The sequence below is a fragment of the Stereum hirsutum genome, assembly GCF_000264905.1.
Source record: "Stereum hirsutum FP-91666 SS1 unplaced genomic scaffold STEHIscaffold_29, whole genome shotgun sequence".
NCBI classification, from domain to species: Eukaryota; Fungi; Basidiomycota; class Agaricomycetes; order Russulales; family Stereaceae; genus Stereum; species Stereum hirsutum.
In genome coordinates this window covers 186,720-211,672 of record NW_006763159.1, presented here as the reverse complement: position 1 = coordinate 211,672, position 24,953 = coordinate 186,720, and the positions used below count along the sequence as shown (strand labels likewise).

The 24,953-nt window shown below is 51.6% G+C and overlaps 7 protein-coding genes across 7 annotated transcripts; 3 read left to right on the top strand and 4 right to left on the bottom strand.

The window, feature by feature from the left end:
• Positions 1–4,925: 4,925 nt before the first annotated feature.
• On the top strand, positions 4,926–6,082 carry STEHIDRAFT_163910 (uncharacterized protein; the record flags this gene model as incomplete). Its single annotated transcript, XM_007311638.1, has 3 exons — positions 4,926–5,163; positions 5,825–5,970; positions 6,038–6,082. The coding sequence occupies 3 exons, from the start codon at positions 4,926–4,928 to the stop codon at positions 6,080–6,082; spliced, it is 429 nt and encodes a 142-aa protein (XP_007311700.1).
• A 1,085-nt stretch (positions 6,083–7,167) lies between these two features.
• On the bottom strand, positions 7,168–9,378 carry STEHIDRAFT_163909 (uncharacterized protein; the record flags this gene model as incomplete). The annotated part of the gene is made up of 6 exons (XM_007311637.1): positions 7,168–7,446; positions 7,535–8,195; positions 8,259–8,391; positions 8,448–8,817; positions 8,869–8,960; positions 9,021–9,378. The coding sequence occupies 6 exons, from the start codon at positions 9,376–9,378 to the stop codon at positions 7,168–7,170; spliced, it is 1,893 nt and encodes a 630-aa protein (XP_007311699.1).
• A 1,138-nt stretch (positions 9,379–10,516) lies between these two features.
• STEHIDRAFT_88289 (importin alpha re-exporter) lies at positions 10,517–15,452 on the bottom strand (the record flags this gene model as incomplete). The annotated part of the gene is made up of 15 exons (XM_007311636.1): positions 10,517–11,086; positions 11,163–11,306; positions 11,367–11,546; positions 11,633–11,933; positions 12,051–12,142; positions 12,233–12,389; positions 12,522–12,637; positions 12,822–12,955; positions 13,170–13,316; positions 13,433–13,600; positions 13,691–14,089; positions 14,157–14,219; positions 14,292–14,690; positions 15,012–15,182; positions 15,246–15,452. 15 exons carry the CDS (start codon positions 15,450–15,452, stop codon positions 10,753–10,755), a joined length of 3,012 nt encoding a protein of 1,003 aa, XP_007311698.1. The 3' UTR covers positions 10,517–10,752.
• Positions 15,453–15,666: 214 nt separating this feature from the next.
• Positions 15,667–16,776, top strand: STEHIDRAFT_151034 (uncharacterized protein). Its single transcript, XM_007311635.1, has 4 exons — positions 15,667–15,952; positions 16,020–16,065; positions 16,136–16,285; positions 16,346–16,776. Exons 1-4 carry the CDS (start codon positions 15,677–15,679, stop codon positions 16,675–16,677), a joined length of 804 nt encoding a protein of 267 aa, XP_007311697.1. The 5' UTR covers positions 15,667–15,676; the 3' UTR covers positions 16,678–16,776.
• A 101-nt stretch (positions 16,777–16,877) lies between these two features.
• Positions 16,878–18,905, bottom strand: STEHIDRAFT_163906 (uncharacterized protein; the record flags this gene model as incomplete). Its single annotated transcript, XM_007311634.1, has 1 exon — positions 16,878–18,905. One exon carries the CDS (start codon positions 18,903–18,905, stop codon positions 16,878–16,880), a length of 2,028 nt encoding a protein of 675 aa, XP_007311696.1.
• Positions 18,906–20,470: 1,565 nt separating this feature from the next.
• Positions 20,471–23,672, top strand: STEHIDRAFT_116717 (uncharacterized protein; the record flags this gene model as incomplete). Its single annotated transcript, XM_007311633.1, has 16 exons — positions 20,471–20,696; positions 20,759–20,793; positions 20,867–20,989; positions 21,044–21,139; positions 21,291–21,308; positions 21,369–21,437; positions 21,503–21,607; positions 21,835–21,992; positions 22,053–22,122; positions 22,296–22,463; positions 22,526–22,732; positions 22,794–22,916; positions 22,977–23,010; positions 23,067–23,118; positions 23,208–23,211; positions 23,397–23,672. The coding sequence occupies 16 exons, from the start codon at positions 20,471–20,473 to the stop codon at positions 23,670–23,672; spliced, it is 1,764 nt and encodes a 587-aa protein (XP_007311695.1).
• A 48-nt stretch (positions 23,673–23,720) lies between these two features.
• On the bottom strand, positions 23,721–24,271 carry STEHIDRAFT_163904 (uncharacterized protein; the record flags this gene model as incomplete). The annotated part of the gene is made up of 2 exons (XM_007311632.1): positions 23,721–23,866; positions 23,926–24,271. 2 exons carry the CDS (start codon positions 24,269–24,271, stop codon positions 23,721–23,723), a joined length of 492 nt encoding a protein of 163 aa, XP_007311694.1.
• Positions 24,272–24,953: the final 682 nt, after the last annotated feature.

Here is a 24,953-nt window from a genome sequence, read left to right as displayed (position 1 = left end):
CTGACACGCAAACACTATCAAAGATCTTACACTGGCACTTTCCTACTGGCAGGTCTGGTTCGGAGCTTGAGGGTGCTGTCATCCGGAGATTGATTGTGGGTTGGTGAATTTTTGTCACGAACAACTTTGCGTCTAGCTCAGTACGACGTTACGTTTGGGTTTGGAAGACTCACAATGATATAGAATATTTGATCCGAGTTTAGATATCATTTCGTGCACGTATGACATAGCGGTTTTATGCGCGAATTTTGTTCAAGGCCACATCCTTCACGAAGATCTACCGCAGGAAGATCGACTTCAGAAGTTGTTTGATTAGAGCATTCACTAACCGCTTGAGAACCCGGCGGCGCCAGAGCCCAACTTGTTCTGGATAAATGAAGACGGATGGTCAATATTTGGTTATAGATGTGCGCCAGACATGGCAAGCTTCGCATGTCTTCGACAGACAAATATTGCAAACATTTCTCGAGACGCATTGGCTCGATGTGCGATGATACATGCGTATGAGCATCTAGGCGTCAGACAGTTTTGGAAGGAGCCGGTTATAGCAGCGAAAGCATACGGCCAGGAGCATATAGGTTCTCAGGACGAGGAAGATCACGACTAACGGGCCCGGGTCTTGAAGCGACTAAGCGCACGAACACGCCCCATATGAGTTTCTCTTTCTACATGCAACCGAAGGATGTGCAGATCAAATGAAGCATCTCGGAATACCACAGTACTTATTCTTCAAATTATGGACGGTGTAAATCGCCTTCGAGTGCTCTGCTTTACATGGAGGGGCGGAGCAAAATGCTGAAAGGGCGAAAAGAACGAAAGAGGAAGCATACCTTTATTACCCAAATATACCTATTTATGGTGCACCGCAAAATCCAAAATCCCAACAATCCTGCTGTCCTGTTGGGCGATCCTCGACCTGGGAAACAAAGGACATCCGCGTCCTCGAAAGACTTTGCGGAGTTGAATTCCCGAGCCGTCAAAGTCAGAAGTTGTGAGGGTAGGTGACACTATTTGCCACTTCTGGAGTCCCAAAGTTACATAGTCCGGGACAAAGCATGGTAAGGGCCCCTTCGGCAAGTCGAGTCGAGTTGGGTTGAGTTGGGCTTCCCCGCCAATTCTCGTGGGAGCTCGAGTTGCTCTTGCCGTCGGATCACAGGCCCGTTGTCACTCTTGGACGGAGGAAGCCGAGGTGACTTCAGGAAGAGTCGTCCGTGCTTTGCGTGATTTCCCGACCATTTCCGCGCATTGTCCGTGATAGCCCACACGCACCGGCACCATCTCCGGATGGCACTAAGGTGCACTTACTGTAGATCTGAATAATACAGCAAAATGTGTGGAATAATCGAGGCTTCTCCATGATACTTGCCTCGTTCAGTTTCATTCGGTGGACAGAATTCTACAAATAAAGCACCTTCCCCATCGTTGAGCTCATCGAGGGCGGCGATGAGGGAAGATAGGCACGGTGTAGACCGGCCCCTGTTTTACCGGGTGACCCTGGACCCCATCACACACTGTCACTAAGTGACTCCGCGTGGTCACGAGGCACAACTCGATCCAACTCAACTCAACCCGACTCCAGGGTTTCCCAAACGTTACTTACATTACATTACCGCCGCGTAATGTAATCTAATAGTATTCCCTCGAAATCATGCGCGTTGAGATCCGGAAATGTATTGTAATGTATTCCCCCTGTATTGCGCCCAATTCGTAAGTAATTGTAAGTAATGGTATGAAATCTCTTGCGTGCACGTGCATCATATCTTTTTGGTTCAGCAACTCACTCGCACCAATGCTGAATGATACAAGTGCTGCAGCATTGCAAGTGATATACACATGATTTTCCCGTGTCCTTACAGTGTTGAGTCGAACGGCAGGTAGAACAGCAAAAATGTGGCGAAAAGCAGGCTACGGGCACTCATCCCCAAAAGGTGAATGTGGCGGCAATCGAACCGTCGGGGCCTATCCGGAGCTTCCACCTGACCCAAAAATGTCTTTGGTGCGTATGGATCATACAAATGAATAGTATTGAATAGTAATCATTTCGTACCTCGACTGTAATCGAAAGTAATTGTAACGAAATAGATCCTAGAAGCGCAGCCGCCGTAACTGTAAGTAATCGTAAGTAATCGTAAGTATTTCTAAGTAATACCTCGTAATTGTAATGTTTGTCCCTCCCTGCCCGACTCGACTCGACTTGCCGAAGGGGCCCTAAACTCGTGCGAAGAAGTTGGTCGGAGGAGAGGTTAGAGGAGAATTTGAAATGTTACCGGAAGTCTAGCCTCACGGCCCGATTGATGCCGACTTCATACGGAGTCGGAAAACAACCTCCGGATCCGTCGCGACGCGTGTGGATCTTCGTCTTTCCTCGGCTGCAGAAATATTCCTTGCCCTCAGAGACAGGTAATGGGTGACTTTCCGTAGCAGTCTAGGAGTGTTCCTTGACGCGCAGAAGCACAGATATGAGGGCCTCAGCCAATCAACAGTCGCTCTGAGCCTCCTTTCTGTGATCTAGGCGTCTGAAGGGGCTGCTCAATTCTGGCCGGTCCAACTGTCAAGTCAAACTCGAGCAGGTCAAACTCTGCGAAGCGATGCAGGTGGAGTCGGCAAGAGTCCCGCTACTTCGCGAACACCTCATCATCGAGTGGTTCTCACGGGGAGACGCATACTGTATAAACTGTCCAACGCAGTTTGTATTCACTAGGTAGGATAAGTCCAGGATTTTTCTTCGAGCGGACCTGTGCGTGCTCGGGTTAGACATATTTTTTACTGATTTTTACGAAGAGGGGCATGCAATACAGAATTTCTTGATGAAATTTGCACATCTGTGGCAGAATGAGCAGATCGAGAGTGGCGCAACTCGGTAAACAAGCCCATGTGCGCCACCGCGTAGAGTTTGACCAGCTTGACCTTGACCAGCTTCACTTGACAGTTTGACCTGCGAGAATTGAGCAGCCCCAAAATGTGCACAAACCCCCTACGGAAAGTCACCCAATGTCTCCCATTTGCTTCACTCATCTCTGTTGCCTAATATATCTACGACAATACTGATGTGTTACGCTCGAAGATGACTACTCAAACGAACAAACACAAGAGACGAGACGACAACGAGTCGGACTTGGAGGCTTTTAACGCTTTCGTTGTCCGCGACGCTGGGCCACCCTTCGATTCATCAAGTGCAGACCTCATCCCACGCTCTTCAGACAACGTGGATCATCGTGTCCATAAGATCATCCTTTCATTGGCCTCTTCTGTCTTCGCATCGATGTTCTCCCTCCCTACTCCACCGCCCTCCGACCCTCGAGAGCTCAAGGACGACCTACCTATCGTGTCTCGGAGAAGCATCGTGAACTAGCCCTTCCATCAGCAAGGCCGCATCTGGCTAAACCTAGCTATTTCGGTCTATTCGGTCTCCCGGGAGACATGAATAGATCCTTTGACAGCATCTATTCATCATAGACCTGCCTTTAGCTAGACATGGTTGGATTCTGGTAGACGCAGGATAGATGGCGGTAGAGCACGATAGTCCGCGAGGTTTATGTCGTGGATCATGCCATGGAGCACGATATGTTTCACTCGGACTGCTCAGTTTGGGTGGGAAATTTCATTGCATTGCAAATATACATGGTAACTACTCGAACAAACTGACTTTACGCTAATGTATGGGTGACATGAACCAATGCAAACCAACGCAAACCTCTCGAATGGACTCCATGTGTAGCGAAGTGGCTTTGTCTCGGGATCTACGAGATGTCGGCCTATGAAATCTAAATATAACAGCGCACAGGAATTAGTCACATAAATAAGCATCCCCAATATCAGAGAAGGGACTTACAAAAAGTAGGAGACAAGTGCCGAGCAAGCAACCTGTCTATCTGAAACGCAAACGAAGACGTCAGTGTAAGAAGTAAATAGGATAGGACTGATGCGGGGAAGCCTCTCACCTTGTGCGACTTAACGCCGTAACGGCCCCTCAATGACCGTTGAAAGTTGGCGGGTCACAGGGCGGGTAAGAGCAGGGTATAAGCTAAAATAAATATAGCCATGTCAGTCGGATCAGTTGTCGCAAAGGAGGGCACGACTTGGGCACGAATCGCCTGGTATGTTCTGCTACGGGATTTTCTGCAACCCCGACCCGTGAGGTTTCCGCTGGGTCCCGTCCATTGGTGTCGAGTTCCAGTCGTGTGCGAGTGCCCTGTCGATGATCCTGGTATCAGTGCACGAAAAAAAGGGATTCGAGGAAGAGGGGTGCAGGAAGAAGATGAAAGCAAGGATTGAAGCGCCGAGGGGACACTTCAAGAGAGCCTGATGCGTGAGAGGAATCAACAACAAAGGAGCGCAGGGAGCTGTTGAGGGCAGGCGTCCGAGTCTTGCGTTGACAGCCTTTGACAGGCCGCGGAATTTTGATTTCTTCACATGTCATTCAAGACTCGGACAACCATCTATTCGCGCTATATCGGTCTATCAAACTTTGAAGCATCGAGAGCACCCTACGGGTATAGAGCGAGAAGAGTGCCTAGACCAGAATACTGTACTATTTCGACCGTAGGCCATGGTCACACGTCACAGCGGGCATATGGCATGGCCTAAACACATTTTGTCACAGGTCACAGGCCCTCTGAGGCATTATTTATTCATTTTTTCGTCCGGGCTTCGCCCAAAATGGCAACTTACCTGCCCTTTAAGGCAAGTCGGTCACAAATTTTGGAGGCCGATGGCCTATTTACACCCATGGCCTAAGTGCCACCCTTGTCACAGGTCACACCCCGCTGGCCTACGGTCGAAATAGTACAGTAGACTGAAAAGTTAGGTTTAGGCAGATGCAGTCTTGCTGATGTCTCCTGCGGTTCATATATCCGTATGGATCCCCTCACCTGACAGACCTCTCTACGATCTTGACCGTCTCTGATGTGGCCGAAAAATACGCCATGGACGGCCTCCAGGAGACCTTCAGATGGGCAGCGTTGGAGTGCGCTGCACAGGCACCTGTGGCCGCGTATGCTTTTGGGCGGCAGCACAACTTTGGAGATCTTGTGGTGTCCGCCGCACAACTATCCCTAAAAACTTCCATTATCGAGATTCCGCACTCCCCAGAGCTCAAGCGCATCTCAGGATCCGAGCTACAAGAACTCATCGCTTACCATCGCCGTTGTCAAGCTGAGGCCAGTGAGCTGGCGTTCACGCCCTTGGTTTGGTCCACCGAACTTAGCCAAATGCCCGCTGCATCGGAAACGAGGAAGTGTCCGACGTGTCAAAAAATGCCATACATAATTGTCGAAGGTCGAATATGCTACGCGAAATCTGTCGCGGATTCCAGTCAACCCCAGGCCTATTTCATGCACCATCCTGGTGGTACAAATGCCTTCAGAATGCGTCGTCAGCATTACACGCACGCCCTGTCGGCCGCGAGGTCACGAGACCGGACATAGTTGCACCCGCGCTTCGCCAGGCCAAAAGGAAATGCCAGTACGCGACAATCTGCTCTGAAACTGAATGTACTGTAGTTTTTCGCGCAGAAGTTCACGCCACCGCCCCTCGGCTGTTGCCGAGATGACATAATCCATCTGTGTCCCGGTTCGCAGACATGGTGGGACAAGGGACAGTGTTCCCTGATTTCGATTATTTCTCATGATATTACGGTCTATCATGGCTTTGCGGCCGTCAATACAGACCTGCAGGTTGATAGAATTGACAGAATAATATTTTGAAGCTCAGAACTTAGCTTAAGGTTGGCTTAAGGGGCTTGCAGAGGCCGAGCTGGAAGCATGGTAATTATTATTCTTTTTTGGTCATATTTTAATTTGTCCCGATTACATGTTCATTTCAGGTCGACAGTATGGGACTGTCCCGGGGCACAGGTTCGTTCGTGACCCCACTGGGACACGGGACACGAACTTCTGCCCGAAAAACTACAGTACCTTCCTCAAGGCGGCCGAGTCCTTGGCCAAGAAGGTCGACGAGCTAACAAACGAGGTACGAGTCGGTCATTCGTTGTTTCTCTACCAGCTTTTCATCTGGTTGTCTCTTTTCACCCGTTTAGATCGCCAAAGAAATGTTCATGGAGGGAAGCGTGGCAGGCGTCTGATATTTTCTGGTCATATGTTGCTGTGAGTCGCAATTTACGACGTGTTATGAGACGACGCTAATCCACCTGGAATCTCTTAATCGACCTGCTCTATTCTATATAGTCGCCGGAGACAATCCTTTCGACTGCGGGGTTGCTGCGAGGGCACTTGTTTTTGAGCGGATCCAGATATATCAAACCAATGGTCATCCGATGGGTACATGAGCGTTTTTTCCGTGTTCTGGGGAGCTTTGTGTACGGGTGTGGCGTCAGAATGATGGATAAGCGAGGCTTCATGGCTGTCCTTCTGTATGCAGGTCATAACCAAGGGGGTGGCGCGCGTAAAATTCCGTACCGGATCTTACCTCCCGCGTTTAAGGCCTTACCCCCCTCCCCCCCTCCCCCCCCTCGAATATTTAAATACTTTAAAAATGATTTATTTAATACCTTTCCCACAACATAAAAGATCAAAACGGAGGGCTATTGTGGTATTAACTCATTGTTTTGACGAATGTTGGTGTAACCTAGCCTAAGGCTAGGGGAGGGGATGACCGACGTCGACCGTAGCTTAACCTAGCCTAAAAATATCCATTATCATCTTTTTTACACTTAAACCATCTCCTATTCACAGTTTTATCAGCACTGTGTACACAGATAATCATATATGTGCCCCAGGAACCCTCCAAATGGCTGCCGTAGGACCTTCCATGATGTCCGGACAGTTCGCGTTTAAGGGCCCTCCGGGCCCCCCTCCCCCCCCTACATCCGGTTTTTTATTTTATTCCTGCCACCCCCTTGGTCATAACATGCAGCTGCCTCCACTTAGAATTGAGCGTCATGCACAAAAATCATCGAAGGAGCACATCAAGTCTTTGCATATCCCATCGCATGGAACGATACCGTGCACAACTCATCATTCGGATATCCTTCAAAGTCCCGTGTATATGTATGTACTTGCATTCCGTGAGATAGACGTAAGCCAGAGTTCCGTGAAACTGCCAGTAAGAACCGTGCCAGTGTATATATTTACAGTATATTACCACCAAAACAGCAAAACAAGGAGACGCCAGACGAACGAGGGACCCGGCACAATCCAAGAACCTGCATCAATGGTCCATATACATCCACCGACTCCATACGCCCCTCTCCTCGCAATCCAGCAGCTCCAACCAATCTCTCGCATAGAACAAAGCCCGCCTCTTGGGCCACTCGTCCAGCTCGATGTCGTCCGTGCCCTCATCTCGAAGAACGGTGTAGCATTGTTGGTTCAGACCGAGGAGACGTAGGCGAGGGAGTGCACTGCGGACGAGGTCGTCTACATCGGAGGAGCGGGGGAGGTTGACGGAGAAAGACTTAAGGCTAGTTGGTAGGCCGGTCGAGAATTGCTGATAACGCCACACAAAAGCAAGCCACACCGCCACACATTATGGTCAGAGAACCTTGAACGCTCTGAGAGCAAAAGGGCAAGCGTACCTTGACGTAAGAAGACATCAAACCCGAAGCTAACCACAATTCCAGCGCGATCACCGTCCTGGGAATCAACCACGTCAAAAGCGAAGGCGAAAGGTCCTTCGGCGCCTCCAGCGAAAGCATCTGCACATTCACCAACGCTGGCAACACGCCCCACACCGCAGCATCGTACCCTACTCTCAACACCTCCGGATGCTTCCACAACTTCAAAACCTTCAAACCCGGATGTTTCCTCACGAATTCTACCACGCTAGGGAACAAATCCGGATCGTTGAACTCCCTCACCGCGCTGAACACGATCAACGAAAACTCGCGAAGTGCGGCCATAGGAGTCTTGCGAGCGCGGAAAGCGGAGGACGGAGTGCATGTCTGTGTGAAACCGCATTTGATGCGAAGAATTTCGAGGTGGTGGCCGTGTTGGAGGAGGTCGAGGAAAGGTTGAGAGTCTGCGAAGCGGCCGTAGAGTTCGACGGAGGTGAGGTTATTGGTGTTGATGAGGCCGGAGGGGATGACGGCGTTGCTGACGTCAAGGGCGAGGGTACGAAGGGTAACGATGAGTTCAGACTTGAAGAGCGTGGGGCTTGCGGGGACGTCGGGGCCACGGTACCAGAAGCGAGTGAGTTGGGGCATGTGGGGTAGAACAGGAGCGGTGGAGCTTGTCGAGCTGTACGAAACGTGTGAGGATATAAGCAAGGAGGAGGTGAGCCGACGGCGGACAGAGACGCACTAGATGCCGAGATGCTTCAGTGTCGAATGCCATTTTTCGGTCATCTTGAGCACAATCGCGAGCGACTCGTTGCCCATCGTGAGCGAAAGAGAATTGAGATTGGTAAGTTTGCTGAGCGCGTTCGAAAGCATGCCTGCCTGCTATTCAGCGTCTCTTATCCTCTGAAAGAGGAAAGTGAAGTGGACTCACCCGTCTGGAACGAGCTCAGGGTCGTATCGTCACTATCTCTCTCCGGCGCCGTGATGACCAGCGTCCTGACCAAACCTGCATACGTCGGATTCGAGACAATCCGCGTGAGGATATCTGCACTACGCTGCGCATGCCAGTTATCTATCTCCACCGCCTCTTGCATCGTTTCGTCGATCTCCTTACTCAAGACAAGGTACCGAGCGGAGCCAAATTGAAGGTGGAGTTTTCGGAAGAGTAGGTGACTGGCGATTGTTGACAGTGTATCAGGGACAAAGAGGAGGCTACGAAGGTCTCGGCGCGGGAGGTAGAGAGCAATCTCCCGCCACAATTCGGGAGAGAAGTGTGGACGGACGTTGGCGCGGCCATACCCCTGTACAAGCTCGTGAGGTTAGTATTTACTAGTAGGCGCGGGAGTGCACACCTCTCCAGGCGCGTAAGACCTGTTGCCCATCTGTGGCAGTAACTGTCGGGCCTCGGTGTGATCGGGATCGAGAAGGAGGATCGACTGAAGATCTAAGAATGATGTTTGAATGGGATGTGCGTTCCTAGATCCATCTGCCAACGAGCGCTCACCTTGATGTGCAGCACCTCGAAGCCCAGCCGCGAATCTTGCCTTGGCACGTATTAGCCTAGCCCTGATTACATTCTCCTGATGGATGGGAACCGTCTGCAGACAAGACTGTACGGCGTTTTCGATGATTGTTCTCGACCTAAATTCAACAATCGAAAGCGCCGCAGCAGCGGTTGAGTGGTCGTCGATGTGAACAGGCGGTTGCGAGTGGTACGCTAGATCGGTCACTGACCTCGAGTTCGCTGGAAGGTGCTGCAATGAGTAGAGAAGAACGTCCACTTTCTTGTCCAGCGGGAGGGAGGAGACCACATCACGGATGCTGGCGTCCAGCATGAGAGGGTTGAATATCCCCATTGGCATAGCGATTTGTTATGAAGAGAGAAACGGGTATGGGTAGTCGGGTGCCTGAACAAACCAAAGGTGGTCAGATATATGTACTACTCCGTGGTCTGCAGTCAAGCGAAGTCTCCAAAGACAGCAATCCCGTGCAGTCTTTGACGGGTCAGAGTCGCAAGGCGTCCAAGTCCGATCACGGCAATCAATTCACACAGACTTCGTACTTATGAGTGCTGAGGTGAAAGAACAAGGAAAAGAGAGTGCCGCACTTCGGCGACTCTGAGCATCAGCGAAGGAGCAAACTAAGGGACAAACCTTATGTTTCGTTAGCAGGGCAAAAGTTTTCCGAACACGCGGTAAGCAGACGTGTCGCCTGTGAAGAGAGAAGAGAGCGCAGGGCGTAAGTTGCGTGTTAATGCGTTCGAACCAGGGTATCTATAGTGTCCCGAAGATTTGCTTTAGGATATGTTCTCCCATGAAGAAGCGTTGTGTCCACCATGTAATGCAACTATTTGGGGAGACTGGGACGGTACCTTCGTACTCACCTGAGCGCTCTACCGCCAGCGAATCAAACGAGCCAAAAAAAGGATCCGGTCCGACCTCGTGGCAACGGATCAAAACGAACTGCACGCTTTGAAAAAACGCGACTTTCCTCTTCTGACCGACTCCTTTTCGTAGAAGTTGAATCGCGAGCCCTAACACGGGTACTACAAATGCAGGCGCTATCAACTTGGGCGTGTTTGGGGACGCTGTTTGGACCTACGTACCTGCTTGGGGGGTCTGGGGCTAGAAGTACGTGCCGACGTGTTGGGAGAAAGATTGAACTCGGTCGATTCCCCTTGGGAGCTTTTAAACAGCGCGGGTCTCCGGGAACTCCCGAGATTCTGATACAGAACGAGTCTCGCCTCAGTCCAGCGTTCCGGCGTCAACGCTAAAATTGACGTTGACGAAGAACCGCTCAGCGTCGTACGGAACATCGTCGGAGTCTGATGCCCACGGCCGCCGACGTCGTCATGGGCAGCGACAAAGAACGTTAGACGCTGGCCTTAGGACTTGAAATCACTCGAAATTACCTATTCTTTTCTGTGGATGCAACTTGGAGGGAGAATATTATGGTTTAGGCCACTTATTCTGATCATGGACAGCGATATCCTTCTTTGGAGGAACTTGACTGAACTTGTCTGAGGCTCAGCACTAATTAGTACTACAGTAAGCAGCAAGCCACGACAAACTCCGATCATAACTTCTCATATTCTAAGGAGCTGCTTGGATTTCCATACTGAGAGTACCTACCTATAACAATGCCACACATTCCCAGCACCTAAGTATGTGATACAACAACAAAAAATTGCCTTCTCTCACTCGCCCGGCTCCCACCTTTACTCATTTCATTTCAGTTCAAGTCAACCCATACCCCGCCCCAGTCATCCCCACCACAAACGGCTCCACGACCTCCGCCCTCGCACTCCCCATCAACCCCCTCACACCCGGCTCCGCCTTAACGAGCCTCTCCAGCTCCTTCCCGACGAAGTCCCTTACATCGGTGACGTACGCCACAGGATCGACCGGCGCGTTCTCTGCGCCCGCGAGCTTCGAGTACGCGGCTTGGTACCCTGCGGACTGTTCCTCGAAGTCGATCGCTGTGAGGGAGGCATCGTTGTCTGCCGCGGAGGGAGAGGTGAAGACTTTCGGGTCTTTGAAGAGTTCGACGAGACCTTCGAAGGCGGAGGGCCTGTTTCGTTCGGGGATTAGGTCGGGATTTTTCTTTCGATGGGGGATGGGTGTGAGAGAAAGGATGTGGAGCTTACCAGGCGTTGACGTTTGGTTCTTGAAGCATCGTCGAGCTTTGCGTGAGCATCTTCGTAAGCCCAACAACGGCCAATTTCCGATCCTTCGCCAACATCTTCGGCGTCTGTGCTACAACAAACGTCGTGCAGATTTGAGACCATAGCCTGTTCGGGTCCCGTCAGCACGTGCATAGTCGGGGGAGATGTGAGCGAGACGAAACATACCCAGGTTGCATGGACTCCATCGCACCAATCACGACGTCCGGCGTCAGTCCGTCCGTTTGGACGGCCATACAGTACATGAGGAAATACACGAAATTGTACACGTAGAGATCCGTCTTGCTCGTCTGCAGCCTCGTAAGGAGCGTGAGGAAGATCGGCTTGAGGTACTGGCCCAGTGCCGACCTGCAACACCATCCCATTCAGGAACAAAATAGTCAACAAATCAGCAACCATCACCACCGACGAAGGGCAAAAAAAAAGAAACTCACATCGGCACATAACTCACAACAGCCTGCAACAACTCAAATCCCCATCCATCATTCAACTTACTCGGAATCAGCCTCTGCTGCACCACCGCCAACACGCTCGTAAAACTCCCCGTCTGCACCATCTGTGCCGAGTCGCGCGCTAAAAAGGCTTTGAGGAGCTTCACGAGCCCGGGCACGGACCCTTTTTGTTGCCAGATTGCGGGCATGAGGAGGTGTGGGAGGAGGGCGCGGTAGGCGGTCGGGACGCCGGTGTGGAGGTCGAGCATTTGGGCGAGGATTTGGAAGACGTAGGGGATGTATTCTGTGGCGGGCGGGGTGGGGTGGGGTGGGGCGGGCGGGGTGGGGCGGGCGGGGTGGGGTGGTAATGACGTGTCAGATACGAAGGAAGAAAAAAAAATCGAGGAGGAGGGATACGTACGGTCGATATCCTGCTGGATGATGTACGTGAAAGGATCAAACAAGAAACTCTCCAGCACCACGATCGACCCCGGTTTATTAGGCCCCACGAACCTACACGGACAGTCAGCCCATTACTCCATGCCGACATCTTCACAAAACCCGCCCACGACGCTACCCTCGCCAAAAAAGAAAAACGCTCACCGAATCAACATCGAAACGCTCTCGAATATATACTGATCGAAGTTCGGATTACTCGGGTTCTTCGAGATGATACCGAGGATATTGACGAGCCGGGCAAGGAGGGCTTCGTACCCGTCGATGAGGGTATGTCGCGAGGTCGCGATGAGTCGCATTGCGCCTGTTTTCGTATAGCATCGCACGAAGGGGGTCAGATGGGTTCAAAGGTCAGGAGTGCATTCAGAGGGCAGACAAAAAGTTGGAGTGGAAGGATGGGGTTGAGAGTAGAGAGTTGGGGACAGGAGAAACATACATCTCATCAAAAACTCATTCTCCGCGACCTTCTCCGGACTTCCGCCCGCCTCCATCTTCGCAAAAAGGATTCCGAGCAACTGCGGCGCGAATTCTTGAACGTCGACGTGTGTGAACCTGATGTGTGCGTCGGGTGGGCAACATGAGTAAATCGGACGTTAGCGCGTAGAGCAAGAGGGCGTAGAGCAAGAGGCGTGAAGTAAAAGGACGTCGAGGAAGAGGGCGTGGAGCAAGAGAACGTGGAGGACGTGAAGTGAAAGGACGTGAAGTACGAGGGCATGGTGTGTATGAAAAGACATACATCGGAACATTCCCACTCCGAATCACCAATATCCTATCAATAGCCACCGCCGCATAGGTATACACCGCGACGTTGTCCGAGGCCAGATGACGCGCGAGAAGGGGGAGGACGGAGAGGAGTTGTTCTTTCGTGAGCTAGGTGGGTCGGTCGGTCGGTGGGCGAGTGGGGGGAGGAGGAGAGAAGAGAGGAAGAACGTGTTAGCGTTTGGTGTTGATCTCGAAGTGAGCATTGGAATGCCGAGAACGGTCAAAGTTCCGACAAAGCGTCAAACGAAGAAGTAGCAACCATCGAACGCCAGTAAAACGAAATGAAGCTATTTCAAAAACTCAAAAGACAAAGATAACCCACCTGATTCCTAAAAGTCCACAAATACCTAATCGCATCGACCTGCAATATCGGATGGACACTGCCCGGGTCCGCCTGGAGGTCCGCGAAGATGTTATCGCTGAAGAACTGGACGATGTCCACGAGTGGGTTCGTTGATGTTACGCCCATCTGCATCCGTCAACACCACAACACGTCCAGAGCATGCGGATAAGCGAGTCAGCATAATCCTCCGAGTCACGATAAAACGAGAAAAAAATAATGGTAAGAGGTAAAGTGAAACGCACCGTACTCGTCGACCCCAAAGCCGCCACACTCTCAAACAAATAAATCGCCGCATCCTTCTTCCTCCACCCCTCGCCCCCCGAATTCGCCTTCGCCTCCTCCAACCCCCTCCCAATCCACCCCCCCACAACCTCCATCACCTCCTTCGCTCCTCCCGGTTTTTCTCCCCCCTCTTGTCCCGCCCCTTGTCCTTGTCCTTCCCCACCCAACCCACCACTGGTCAACCCCCCACCCGATCCCACGCCAACCTGCAACGCAACACCCACAAGCGCCCTCACACAATCCCCCGCACTCCCCCTCGCCCCCACAACCTCCACACCCCCCATCCCCTCCCTAACCCACCCCAACGGCCCATCCTCAAACCTCTCCATCTCCTCCTCCCTCATCTCTACCGTCGGCACGATGATGCCCGAGATCAAAGAGTGGAGCGTGGAGGGGAGGAGGAAGAGAGGGGTGGAGGTGCCGGAGCGGATGGAGGTGGAGAGGAAACGGAGGGATTGGGAGGTTAGGGGGGAGGTGGAGGGGGTTAGGGGGAGGTGGGAGGAGGAGGAGGAGGAGGAGGAGGAGGAGGAGGGAGAGAGGAGGGACCAGATTGTGTGGATGAAGGCTTCGATGGAGGAGGTTGAGGCGAGGAGTTCGGGGTAGAGTTTTACGTACATCTGGGTGGGGAGGTTTTTGAGTGAGGAGAAAGGAGGGAAAGAGATGGGGATGGGGATGGATGCGCACCTCGGCGATCTCGAGAATCGATGTCCGGATCTTGTTGGGGATCGACGGCGTAACGTCGTCTGGCTATATCATCACACCGCACGCGTCAGCCACTCCACACACGAACGGGTAAACTAGTGATAGGTAGAAACTCACATCAACTTCCAACTCCTTCGGATCCCAAGCCATCAACTTCAAAAACCACCCCTCACTCGCATCAAAAAACCTCGCATGCAGATCCTCAAACTCCGGCGCGACGTCCTGACACGTCAAATCATAATAAATCTCGCACAACAACGCCATCGTCTGCCCATACGTCTCCAACTGCTCCTTCTGTTCTTTTGTCGTCGAAGGGGGAGCGGAGGAGATTTGGGTGAAGGTGTGCTCGAACAGCTGATGGAAGGGTGCGAAGAACTTTTGGATGACCATGATGATGGTGCTGAAGAGGGAGTCGGAGCGGGTTTCGGAGCGCCAGGGGGCGAAGATGGAGTGTGCGGTTTCGAGGACGGAGATGTTGAGGGTGAAATCGGTGGCGGAGAGGGAGGAGACGATTTGCTGGGGACATTGGGAGGAGAAAAAGGGTGAGTATTTTGGGATTCAAGGTATGAAGAATGAATGAGATTGAGGATTAGAAAAGGAGCGAGTCATGGACAGGACTGGAATCCGCAGAGGGGGTATGCAACCCTCGACCCAGCGCGAGGGTGCCACCCGTCCGTGTAAGTTCCATAATATGCTCGCTTCGCTCACAGCTACATCTCTAGGTAGCACATACTTACAGAAAAAGAACGTCGCAGCAGCCGGCCAATATCCCAGCCACAGACCCTCCCCAATATACGCCACACAAATACACAACAAACCAAAGGCGAAAAGACTCACATCCATAAGATCAGGCCACGCATGCGGGAAATCATACTTCGCCACGATTGTCACCGTCTCCGCGATCTGCGCTCTGAGGCCCCTATCCGACTGTGCAGAGAGCGCGAGCATGGCAGGGAGGAGTTGAGCCTTGAGCGCCGCCTTGTCCGCGTCCGACACCGTGTTTTCGTCCTACATTGGCAACACAGACGCGTCAATGATGTATAGCAAGACGGAGAAGAAGAAGCAACGGACATCATCGAACCATCGGCCCTTGACGAGGTTCTTGAGGTAGACACTGCCCGCGAGTCTGACGGCGCGGTTTTGGGAGGGGGCGAGGACGAGCTGGAGGAGGTTGGTCGTGAAGGAAGGTTGGAGGCTGTAGGCCTGCAGAGACTGTTCTGCTTGTTTTCTGTTGTGTGGGTCGAGAGAGGCGAGGAGGAGGGACGGGATGTCGGCCATCGTGGCGATGGTCAAGAGCGTGCAACGATGAGAGAAATCGAGACGCGCTTTCTTTGCAGGATGCGCTCACGTGCGCTGACGCGTTCGATTCCAGCTCTTTGGCGCCCGCGCGCGGTGAAGACACCGTCATCAGATGTGGCATAACCACTACATCGCAGTGGTGCTCTTGCTGAAGACAAGACTATAGAAGCACCATAGATGTCACCTTGATAAATGGTCAACGTATGCTTGGGATGTTTTCTCGCCCAGCCGCAATTCTGACTAGACCCGACTGCAAGAGTGGGCGCTCATCAGCAAATCCACCCGAAATAGCTCATTGTTTGGCTATCCAGATCGCACCGACCGCCCCTTCTTCCCTCTCGTATGCCTCTCCCTTTGCGCCATGGATCGTCCGCCCATTTCCTCTTCTTCAAGCTCTAAGCGGCGGGCACCTCATGATCCGACACGCTCTGTGCGCTCGCGTCTGGATATGGCCGTGGACGGCGACGTGTTCTCTACAGGTACCGTCCTCTTCATTCTCGTTCTCCATCCGTTTGGATCATTTTTACATCCCCTCCCGCGGCTCAGTCCAGTGTTATCCTACCTACTGCTCTCCCTGATATCTTACTCGAAGGTATTGTTCCCTGCATTTCCCCCCCATACTGTCTATTTTTACTCACTCTTCGGCCGCTATCCTCTATTAGACATCGACGACTACCTTGTCTCCCCACCACCTCCGGCCGTTTTCTCTGGTGAACATGACTTGCACGGCGGTACACCGTTGCGTGCTCGATCAATTCCCTTGGATTCTTGGGACGTTCCTGTTGGTTTAAGCTTCGCCGAGTCCGGTCATGGTACGTTCTGTCTATTCTCTCCCTGTATTCGAATTCACATCATACTGACTTATATGTCAGCTTCGCTTCCATCACCTTCGTCCGGCCAATCCTCTCGTTTGCCTTTGCCGCCGCCCCCTCCAACCTCGTCTCGCCCTATGCTGCCCCCCATTCAGTCTATGTTTACTCAGCCTCAGCTGGGTTGCGAAGAAAGAGGACAGAATGTCCAACCCGTGAACACCTTCCACTCGAACACAATGGCTACCGGCCCGCCGAGAGTTCAGGAATTTCAAGTTACACCCTCTGAATCAGTCGCAGGTGCTAAATTAAAGTATAACACACGACGCAGTGGCCGACATAAAATTCTCTCCGACTTCTTACGTAGGATTCGTGCCAACAGATTGGTGTTGTAATTGTCTCGGATCAGGTTGGGCCACACAAGGTTTCGAGTACGAGTTGTTAGCGTTTGATTATGTATCGGCGTACTGTGCGGTGTATATGCGGTGCGGAAGAAAAGTTGCAGATGTTACAATTTAAATTATTTATGACATACAACACCAAATCACATAACGAAGCACAACGTCCCTCCTCCTCCCAACTCCTCCCCCCAACTCTACCCCCCACCACCCCTCCCAACCGCCCTCATCCCCCACGCACCCCTCCACAGCACCCCCTCCAAATACGTACTGAACGTGCTCCCGTCCGTGCCGACGACGCCCCAAGCGTGACTTGTGATGAGCGCGTCGAGCAGCGGGAGGAGAGGAGGCTGGAGGGGGGTGTGGTCGAAGCTGCTCGTGAGCTTATGTAGAGACTTGAGGTTCGGGTGAGGGAGGGAGGAGAGATTGGGATGAGTTTGGAGGGAATTGTGGAGGGAGGGGGAAGAAGGTAGAGAAGGCGAAGAGGGCGATAGGAAGTCATCAAGAAAAAAAGTACATGGCCACGTCCTCAGCAATAACTCGAATGTAGCATCGTTAGCCGGAGCGCGTGCATCGGTGGATATGTAGAGGGGGATGTTGAATTTTTTCATGTCTGGATGGACGTGCAGGGGGCGACGACATGTTGTTGTGGTAGTTGAGTTGGTGGAGGTGTTTAAGGAGAGTGGGATGGGAAGGGGAAAGGGAGGTCGAAAGCCTGGTGGAACGGGTTCTTTATGCCTCGGTACGTCTCTTTCTATCATCGGCTCCAACCCCTCCTCTCCCTCACTGCCTCTCCGACCCTCACCATCGCCACCAAGAAGGATACGTTCCAACCTCCCCGCCTCCGCAAAACTCACTCCCATCTCCCTCACAACAAGCCCATACCACACCTCTCTCACCGTCTCCCTTCCTCCAGACTTGAACTTTCCGTCGCCGAGACGAAGGTGTGCACCAAGGTACGTCCCTGCGCCTTTTATTTGTTTTATCCTGGCTTTCTGTCCTCCTTCTCGTCCATTCCCTTCATCCCCGCTTCTATCCTTCCCACTTCTTTCTTGATCGCCCAAATCGCTACCGCTAACCCCTACACCGCCCCCCACCGCCCCCAAAGCCCCAACAACCTCCCCAACCATCCCACCCAGAATTTCACCGGCACCGGTACCCCGATCACCAAAAACCATAGACTCCCTGATACCGCGTTGGAGAGCGAGGTGGGAGGGTGTTGTTAGGTGGAGACGGGAGGATCCGAAGAGGGAGGAGAGTTGCAGGACCTTGGGGGTGTTTGTTGCGGGTTTAAGTTCGGGTGCGTTACTTGCGGAATCGGGTGAGGGTTCGTGTTGAGGCGAGGAAGAGGAAGGTGGCAAGAAGGGAGGGGAGCGAGCGAATGAGGATGGAGCGAAATAATCAAGCAGGGACTCGATGGGTATATCGGTCGTATACCTCGGATGTGTCGACGTTGCATTATATCGATTCGTACCCAGAAGCTCATAATCCACGAACCGAAACTCATAGGCCGTCGTGTCTTTCAACACCGTTATCCTCCCGTCGTCACTTTGAGCCCAACCTTCTCCAAGTCCGAGGTCGATATCGCCCGCGTGTAACCAATAATAGTCAGTATCAGGCCATCCGAGCCATGTGACGGGATTGGTGTCGGGAATGGTGGAGGCAGTCGAGACGAGGTGCTCAAAGTCGATGAGCCAGTCCCAAGCTACGTATGTATAGTCGAAATAATCGAGACATTCCGGTGGTAGGCCGACCTCTACACCCGCAAGAGCACCGCAGTGCGCCAACCCCTCCTTCCCCGCCCCTCTCCACCCCCCCTCCAAAATCCCAAACTTCGCATACGTCAACGGTCTCGCTCCAAGCCTTACGGGCGGGACGATGAGCGTGAGGTTTAGGATGGAAGAGAGCGTGAGTGCGTTTTCGAGCGCGATCCGTTGGTTGTGGAAGCCGGAGTGGGGGAGGTAGGAGAGATAGGATTTTGAAGGGTCGAGTGTAGGATGTGACTGAGGTGGAGGTGGAGTTGGAGTCGAGGGTGAGTGGGGAAGATAGAGCGCGAGAGGGGGGAGGCCAACGTCGATTATATACGAGTCCGGATAGTGCGAGTGAGGGTTGTGAGTGCGGTGAGACGCGAAGAGGGAGGAATCGTAGCGTGAGATGAGGTGGTAGGCTGCCCAGAAGGAAGAGATCGCGCCAAGGACGAGCGGCGGGACGAGCGAGGCTAGCATCGTAGAGCGGAGAACTTTCCGAGAGTCAGGCCCTGGTCGTCGTAGTTTCATGAGAATACAGTAGATCTAGAGAGCCAGACTTGACAAGGACCACTAGTAATACAGCACAGTTTACAAGAGTATGTCTAAGCCATGGACGAGTCCGAGATAATAATCCTGGAAACCTCAGCGAGCGGTAGAGTTGCGGTAGAGAAAGCGAGCAGCAAAAGACAAGACGCGTGTGGCGCCCGAATCTGCCCGAATCGAACGCGTCAACCCACGTGACCGCATTCCTGCAAAGTTCAGAGTCAGACAAACCGCGTCCTATTCCGTCCTTCCCTTGTTCTATCCTTTGCGCTACACAGAGTATGTCAATCCCCTCCACAGATTTTCCTGGTGCTTACGGAGGTCAACTTGCTCACTTGACTGCCATGGCGCCGTGCATCCCCAAAGCCTCGAATCTGCAGATATCGATTCTGGAGAGCTCGGAGCAGTGGTTCTGGGTACGTTTTCGCACCCACGTTGGCTAGTCTGTCAGCACCTTCATTCCTTCGATGCCACTGTGTCCTTTAATCCATTGAAAAGTGGTGGTAGCCGCTCGCCTGGACCTCCGTAGAGTCGCTGCGATTGCTCGACATAAACCCGTCGCGTTCGCTATTCAGATCCACCTTTTATCCTCCCAGGAGCTCCCAATCGCATAAACTGAATCAGACTTGACGTGCAGGGGTGCGGAAAGTGGCGCTGTAGTTGCGGTGTACCATATCGCTAGAAAATCCCCTGTTTGGTTCGTTTGCGGCATCATCGTGTCTGAACCATATTCCACTTCATTGCCTCTGCGTTCTCGTCGCCATTGTGTATGCACGTGCACGCTATCTAGACACGGTTTCTGTCGAACTTCACACACATTTTACAACCGAAGAAATAGCGTTATGTTCTTAAGATCACTACTACTAGCGCAATCTCCGAAGCCGCCGCGAGAGCCTCCACCGCTATCACTATCAACCACGCAGCGACGAAGGGTCGCCCGAAGCTCTGTGTTATCCTGTCCCTTTGTCCCGGTAACTCTACGATGCGTTCATGTACTTGTAGAGCCCGTGATGGCCCAGTTTCGACGACCGACCATGCTCTCCCTCGAGAAGCCACCCATGGGATAGGCAGGGAGTTCGTGCTAAACAGAATGTTTCTCAACCTTCTATGAGGGCGATACAAGTTGAAATTCCCGACTTCCATTTCGAAGTGCATATCTGTGTAAGGCCTCGTGACGTTGTTTGTCTACACAAAGTAACAAGCCTTCCTTGGCTAGCAGAACGCGGTGTTTTAACGCACAGGCATCAACGTTGAATGGAGACGCGGCGCACTCAAACAAGGATTGAAACCTCACAGTTTGGGAGACCGCAATGCGGTCCTTGATGCTGAGCCACGGTGGAGCATTCTAGAGTCCTAGTCGAAGAGCATATCCGTTGCTTCGTTGTCTGGTGATCCATTCTATTCTCAACGCCGTGGGGCCAGCGAAGTCATATATAATGTCGCACATTGAGATGTCTTGCTGTCCCTTCATTACGACTATTGCCCGAGCGGCCCTTGACATGACGTCGCTACCTATAGGTCGACTTGCCTTCTTCCTCCTTTATCTGGTGGATATTTCACTTCAGCAGTCAAGCGCTCACTGGGATGAACTCAACGCAACCGTTCAAGGAAGGCTTGTACGGGGAATCCCGCTCGCGCGGCCTTGCTTCAAGCTGGCGAACGGGACCGGTGGAGACTTCAACCCAGACGAATGCTCCATTGTCATTCAGGACTATCTTAATGAAGGTGCTTCTATTCATCCGTTCATTGGATGGTGAATTTGTGCGATTATCTTATGTCTTTTAAAGTTGTTCGCATAGATACGTTCTCAGCATATATAGATGTGAATATCGACTCCTCGACGCCTCTATGTGGAAACACTGACTCTATGTACTGACTCTATGTTTTTTATGAAGACTCGATCGGAGATATGTCAAGCCACAAACAGCGGATGTATTCTCGATACCTCAATGGTCAATAATTCAAATGCATTCGACATACCCCAAGTGTGCAGTCAAGGTAGCATTCCGGAGTACGCGGTATGCTATATATCATCCTGGGTGTATTGCTTCATATGCTCACAGAGCGACTAGGTCGACGTACGGACAACCAAGGACGTTCTTGCCAGCTATAAGTTCTCGAAAACGCACTCCATTCCGCTCGTCATCAAGAACACCGGGGCAAGTACAGTATATGTACTCCATTCATACGATGCGTATTCAGTCCAAACGATTAGCATGATCTTAAGGGTCGAAGCAGCGCACCTCACTCTCTTGCACTTTGGGTGCGTTTATATTTCTTTCCATCCGCGCCCGTTTCATTCAGTACTTACTTCAACAGATGCACAACCTTCAATCGGTCAGTTGCTCCCTGGAGTTACCATGCCGCATAATGTATCTCTTAAACACTGCGGTATAGATATCTCTGAACAAAACCTTCGTCCCCTATGGATGTAATTCTACTCCGACCGCGGCAGTCACATTTGGGGTGCGTGATCATGTCCGTTTCGTCTACAGTCCATCGTTGGTTCCTAAACGCACATGTCTACGAAGGCTGGAGTTGTGACATCGTCCATCCTCGATTTCGCTGAAGCGAACAACATCACTATTCCGACTGCTAGTGATCTTACTGTGGGAGTGGCAGGCGGCTATCTGCAGGTAAGTAAACAATAGGCTCTTCTGCATGGTGACGTGCGGTATTGATTTGACGGTTCAGGGAGGAGGTCATAGGTCTGTGTGCATTGACGGATCAGCATCTTCAGAAACGCTGACTTATCTGTTACAGTACTCTCTCCAATACACTAGGTTTGGCTGTCGATAGAGCGGTAAATTCCTACGATATCTGCTTATGCATTCAACACTGAGCTGTTTTGATTCAAATATAGCTTCAGTTTGAGGTCGTCACACCCTCCGGACTACACGTTGTCACAAATAATTGCCAGTACCCTGATCTCTTCTTCGCCTTGCGAGGCGGAGGCGGCGGGACTTTCGGCACAGTTCTGACCGTTACGACATTAGCACTCCCTCAGCTACAGGTCAAAACGTGAGCTATGGTCACTGACTCCATGTACTCTGTTAGCTCACTCGCGGAGTGTTTTCGTAGAGTCGAAGTCTCTTTCAGCGCAGCTCGCGAGGACCAAGAAAGATTCGTGAAATTCATGGTGGACCATACAGTACGATTTGCTCGAGATGGTGCATGTCTAATAGTCTCTTTGCGCTATACCCGGGTCTTTACTGATTTCATATTATGACTATTTTCTAAAGGATGGGGCGGGTCCTTCGCAGCGACTGTGACTACATTTGTCCTCCTCTTTCTGCATCCCCATTGACGACTATGTTTTCTTAGTCCACCGCCGGTATCCTGTCATTCGCCAACAGCATATTAAATAGCAGTAGAGCAAACGAGTCCATCGAGCCGCTCCGGTCTTATGTCACACGAGAGCTGAAGGGTAACTTCACCTTCACAGTCGAGCCAAGCTATAGGTCTTTCTTCAATAAATTTCAACCAGCCCAAGTAAGTCATACAACTCTGCCGTGATGGATGCGTGCTCTAACCACTTGATTCCTTGTCACCAGCCTGTTGGCCCAGGGTCCGCACTTGCATCTCGCCTCGTTCTACTCAGAAACTTCGAGTCAGACGTGAACCGCGAAGAGCTCACGCGTGTAGTCAATGGGATGTTAGACGCCGTTGACGCCATGTATCTTGTCGCAACTACACCATTCCTGTACGGAGAAAGTCCTGGAACCAGCTTGACACCGGCATATAGGACAGCCTTATGGCATGTATGTGTCTAACTCCTCGCTTACTACTGACTAAGAGGTCACAAACTGACTTCACCCCTAGTTTATCGTGGCCAAAGAGTGGAAATTCAACGCTTCGGTGGGCGAGGTATCAGATGCATATAAATCAGTGTCAGACGCAATCCGTCCTCTTCGTGAGATTACGGCCGAATCTGGTGCCTACCAGGTAAATGCTGCATTCCATGCCTCTAATAGTCTAAGAGCAGACGACTGACCCGTATGACAGAACGAGGCGGACATATACGAGCCTGATTTTGAGGGTAAGCTTTCCGTCTTCGCGTTCGAGCCACTCCAATCTTGCTTATACTATATGAAGTGTCATTTTGGGGAAGCAATTACGAAGAGTTGTTGGCCATAAAGAAGAAATAGTACGTATCATTGGCACTTCATCAGACTTTGTATCGAGGTTAACTTCTATGTACATAGCGACCCAGATCATATTTTGGATTGCTGGCAGTGTGGTATGCCTCTCTCAATGCTTGTGCTGCTCGACTCAACTGATTGGATCAATGGCCAATAGTCGGTTGGTCCGGGCCTTCGAGTCCTAGGTTTCAATGTTATCTCCCATTGTAACGCGTTGGTACTCTTCCGGGTCATTGTATGCACTACTTCTGACAGGCAGTCTCGATATTCATCTGTATTGTAGTCTCAGGTTTTTGGGTTGACCATATTATTCTCCCGTTGGGTGCCCCGTGCGGCCTCCATTCGAATTCACGGCTCACTGAAGATACACGATGTATTCGAAGATTGGAAAATATCATATCACGCTTCCGCGAACTCTCTGCCTTGTCTCGGCTCCCAATCCTTCCCAAGGTCGCCTCAAACATCCGCACTGCTCCTTGCCATGCACGCCGATGCTATCAGCCTTTGGGGGACTTTCAGGCTTCAGCGCCCTAAGGGACACAATCTACCTCAGTATTAAAGCCTACCGTTACGAAAAGGTCAAAAAAGACTTACTTGCAGGTGATATTTACAAGTAAACTTGGGTGCCCTCATCAAATATTCTATATGCGCCTTCCTCGAACCGAATCGCCAGGTGCTTCTCCCCAAACCCCACCAATACGTTCCCCTGGCGCAACAGAAACCCTCCTCTTTCTGTCGCGAACGCCTGCCCTCCTTGAATTGACACATTTGTTTTAGAGAACTCGCATCATACGTAGATGAGGAATACTCACCTCTAGAGGTCATTTCAAGTAAACCTCGTGCTCCAACCAATCCCGCTGCAGCTGGTGCTATCGCGCCTCTCAGAGCGCCTAGAGCACTCACCGCCCCCAACAGCATACTACCCGTCCCAGCCGCACACGCCATCCCCATCGTCTTTGCCTGCTCCGCAGACTGATCTCCCGAGAACTCCTCCCCGTATGCAGCCCGGATCTCTATTGAGAATAGCCAACTCGGCATGTCGAGTTTGGTGAATGTCTCCCCCGGTTGGACGCCGTTTTGGAATGCCCAGGGTATGCCTGAAGTCCAGGCGATGTGCAATGCTTGGTCTGTATCGTTTTTGATATGTACGCGGGTCATTTTTTGGTGTAGAGGGTTGGTGAATGGACGTAGATTGGTGGTTCGGGGCGGGTTGGTTGAAGGTTGTGGTATAAGCCGCGTTCATATTTCTCTTTATGTTGCAGGATACTCACTACGCCACCGAAATAACCAGCGGCTAAGTGGAACGGCGCACAAGAAGGATCATCTACTATTGACTGAGAGCAATGAGGCATAAAAATTCTCACGACACGCCACAGAAATTACGCGCTACATACTGTACATCTCGAGCGCAGGAGCGTGGTTTTTCTCTGGAATAAATGAATCATTGATGCGAGAGGAAACTACGCACTGACAATTGGTACTATGCACCCACAGTTGTAACATTAGATTTACCTACAAAGCAAGCACGACTGCTCATTATATCACAACAAGCGCCGCAAGCTCCGTCGTACAACATCGAAGTGAATAACATCAACAAAACGAAGCTGAAAAACAATCTGAGTAAGTACACGGTTACGATGCGGACACCATTGACAATGACCATGAATCGGAATTTAAGTGCAGAGATATAACCTTTGAATGGAGTACTGGAGTACGATGACCAGACCACCGATAAGCGCTAAGCCCTCCACCATCGGAATTAAACCGCACAGGAGCATCAGTAAATCATAATGAACATGCAGATAAGGACAGCCGGACACATATGGACGGGTTCATCTCG

What these genes read in the sequence shown, in the direction of transcription:
- STEHIDRAFT_151034 (XM_007311635.1), top strand. Translation starts at nt 15,677, where the DNA reads ATGCTTGGGATGTTTTCTCGCCCAGCCGCAATTCTGACTAGACCCGAC. An exon ending in CGGCGACGTGTTCTCTACAG is followed by an intron (nt 15,953 to 16,019) that starts GTACCGTCCTCT and finishes CCCGCGGCTCAG; the next exon opens with TCCAGTGTTATCCTACCTAC. An exon ending in CCCTGATATCTTACTCGAAG is followed by an intron (nt 16,066 to 16,135) that starts GTATTGTTCCCT and finishes ATCCTCTATTAG; the next exon opens with ACATCGACGACTACCTTGTC.